At 46.1% G+C, this 3,331-nt stretch overlaps 1 protein-coding gene across 1 annotated transcript; it reads right to left on the bottom strand.

The window, feature by feature from the left end:
• Positions 1 to 2,239: 2,239 nt before the first annotated feature.
• LOC102866105 (protein pelota homolog) lies at positions 2,240 to 3,324 on the bottom strand. Its single transcript, XM_006878805.1, has one exon. The coding sequence runs from the start codon at positions 3,232 to 3,234 to the stop codon at positions 2,362 to 2,364; it is 873 nt and encodes a 290-aa protein (XP_006878867.1). The 5' UTR covers positions 3,235 to 3,324; the 3' UTR covers positions 2,240 to 2,361.
• Positions 3,325 to 3,331: the final 7 nt, after the last annotated feature.

Raw genomic sequence — 3,331 nt, 5'->3', positions numbered from 1 at the left:
TAGTTATAATAGTTGACTAGAAAAATATTTTCTTTGTGAAGGTCATTCAAGTCCCACTAAAAATTTTACAGCCTCCAAAACCTGATGACTGGTCATCCTGAATGGGAATAACCTCATTGGCAATACATTTTGAGCCCCCCCCCCTTTAGTATAGGAGCCATGGTTGGGCAGTGCTTAAAGAAATTGACTGTTAACCAAAACTTGAACAGTACAAATCTACCAGCTGCTTCTCAGGAGAAAGATAATGTAGTCAGCTCCCTCATGGTTTACAGACTTAAAAATTTTGTAGGCAGTTCTGCTCTACTCTACAGGATTGGTATGAATTGGAATCAATTTAATGGGTTTGAAAATATATATGTGTGTTTCATTGACTATGCAAAGGCATTTGACTGTGTGGATCATAACAAACTGTGGCTGACTCTGAGAAGAATGGGAATACCAGAACACTTGATCGTGCTAATGAGAAACCTCTACTGGGACTAAGAGGCAGTCGTCAGTACAGAGCAAGGAAACATTGCATGGTTCCAAATTGGGAAGAGCATACGCTAGGGATGTGTTCTGTCTCCATACCTTTTCAACCTGTATGCAAACGAGATTATCCGTGATTATTATGAGCTCTATGAGGAGAAATGTGGGGTCAAGATTGGTGGAAGATCTATCAACAATCTGCAATATGCAGATGATACAATCCTGCTTGCTGAAGCTGAGGAGGACCTGAAGTGATTGCTGCAGAGGGTCAAGGACTGCAGCCTCCAATATGGATTGAGGCTCAATGTCAAGAAGACAAAGATTCTCACCACTGGACCAATTGGCAGCATCAGGATGGACGGTGAAGAGATTGAGATTCTTCACAGCTTTAGTTTGCTTGGTTCCACAGTCAACACTCTTGGCACCAGTAGCCAGGAAATTAAAAGGCGTATTGCCATGGGAAAGTCTGCTGTTAAGGATCTCTCCAAAGTACTGAAGAGCAATGGTGTCTCTTTGGAGACTAAGGTGCATCTGATACAGGCCATGGTCTTTGCAATCACTTGTTATGCATCAGAGGGTTGGACAATGTCTAAGGAGGATAGAAGGAGAACTGATGCCTTTGAGCTTTGGTGCTGGAGAAGAGTATTGAGGGTACCATGGACTGCTAGGAAAACAAACAGATTCATCCTGGAAAGGGTCAAACTGGGCTGCACCTTGGAGGCAAGGAATCTGAGGCTCCATCTAACATACTTTGGACATGTTGCAAGGAGGGACAGATCCTTAGAGAGGGACATCATGCTTGGTAGGGTGAAGGGATAGCGCAGAAGAGGAAGGCCCCCTATGAGGTGGATTGATTCAGTGACTGGAGTAATCAAGATGGGTGTATCGGAGACGGTGCAATTGGCACAGGACAGAGCAGAGTTTAGGGATGTTGTACATAGGGTCGCTATGAGTCGTAAGTGATTCGACGGCACATAAATGCAAACCATATATATATACATACACACTGTTTTTGTTGATTGCCTTTGGGGGGAGCACGACTCATAGCAATCTTATGAATAAAAGGCCTTGAAGACCCTCTGCAACTATCAACATTTATCAAAGTTCATAGAGTTTTTATAGGCATGTTATTTAGGAAGTGGATGCCACTCTTGCTTCCAAACCTGTCATAGTATGTTATTGTCATTATGTGCCTTTGGGTTGTCTGGGATCTATAGCGTCCCTATGTACAGCAGCTCTGAACCCTGCCCTGTACTGAGCCAGTCTCACTAACTCAGACACACCAACCCTCATTGCCCAGTCACTGTATCAATTCATCTCATCCAGGGGTTCCCTTTCCTGAGCTGTCCACTCACCCTTCCGTGCAAGATATCCTTCTCCAAGGACTGATCTCTCCTGACCATGTACTCAAAGTAAGTGAGGTGGAGCTTCATAACCTAGCCTCCAAGGAGAAACTTGGTTTCACCCTCTGTAGGACAAAGGTGTTTGTTCTCTTGGCAGTCCACAGTATATTTGATACTCCTCTCCAGCACCACAACTCAAAAGCATCAATTCTTCTTCTGTCATACTTAGTCATTGACCAATTCTCTGATGCATAACAAAGACCACGGCTGGATCAGGTACATCTTGGTCTCTAGACTGACATCGTTGCTCATCAAGACTCTGGAGAGATCTCTAACTGCAGATTTTTTTTTCTTTTTTAGTTTTATTTTTTTGAGTGTCCTATCAACCAAAACAAACAATGAGGTTATGGCCTAGTATGTTCAAATCTCCTAATAAATTAAAAAGTGTCATTTTTGCAACTTAATACAAGGATGCTGGCTGAGGCAAGGTGACAGTGAAGCTCAATACTGTCTCATTTAAAAATGTTCCAGCTCATGTTCGTTCCAATCATCAATCTTCTTCAGAGCTGGAATCATCTTCTTGGTCAGAGAGTTCAGGAACAGGAAAGCGGAGAATGGTGGCTACTCCAGTCAATTGGCTGAGCTGCTCCCCAGACACATGGAGACTGGAGAATATCCTAACGGTTCCTGCGTTCTCCTTAACACTGTCCACCAGCCTCACATACCGACTCCGAGTGGCTACATCCTGGTGCCTGAAGAGCTCATCACTGATGAGCAGTGTGTCAATTGCCATGGCTTCATTGGCTTTCTCTACCTGTTTGAGTCCATAAAAAGGTCGGTCAGGTTCATGCTGTAACATTTTATAGAAGTCATCCAAGGCTTTTACTTCCCCAGCAGCTTTGGTGTCCGAAAGGCGGCTAGCTACAGTAGGGTCACAAAGAGCCTCTTTCAGGGAATATTTGTGTCCAGAGGAAGCATGGACCTGAAGGAATTTGGACTGGTTTTCCAGCAGCAATTTGTTGTCAGTCTTCACTGCTTGCTGAAACATGTAGTTGCAGAACTGCTCCCTCACAAAGCCCGGGCTGGCCACCAGGATGCATTTCACCACGTCGAAGTTAATGTGGCTCTGGATGGCCTGGACCACCTGCTCATAGAAGAGCTCCAAGGCTCGGTCGTGCTGGGAGCAGTTGCCTTTCCGCTTCCTAGGGATGTTCACCTCCACCTTGGCCCGCGTCAGGGTCATGCTGGGAGTGACTAAGCAGACATGGGCGAGGCCTTCCTGCATGACCACAGCTGCCACATCAGCACTCCATGCGGGGTCACACGCCTGCTCGATGCGCTCCAGGACCACACTGTCCCACTGCTTCTTGGCCGGCGTGAACTGGCGGTTGGGTTCGAGCTCGATGGTGTGATAGGCCCCCATTTTGACATACTCGTTCTCCTGGATGTTGGTCCCCTTCACTCGCAGCTGACAGGCTTGCGAGTCGAAGTCGATGGCCTCCACGCAGAGCGTGAGGGTC

Source organism: Elephantulus edwardii, unplaced genomic scaffold, assembly GCF_000299155.1.
Source record: "Elephantulus edwardii isolate Elephantulus edwardi_28Jun2011 unplaced genomic scaffold, EleEdw1.0 scaffold00001, whole genome shotgun sequence".
Taxonomy (NCBI): Eukaryota; Metazoa; Chordata; class Mammalia; order Macroscelidea; family Macroscelididae; genus Elephantulus; species Elephantulus edwardii.
The sequence above is the reverse complement of the archived record's forward strand: the minus strand, read 5'-3'. Positions and strand labels throughout refer to the sequence as shown.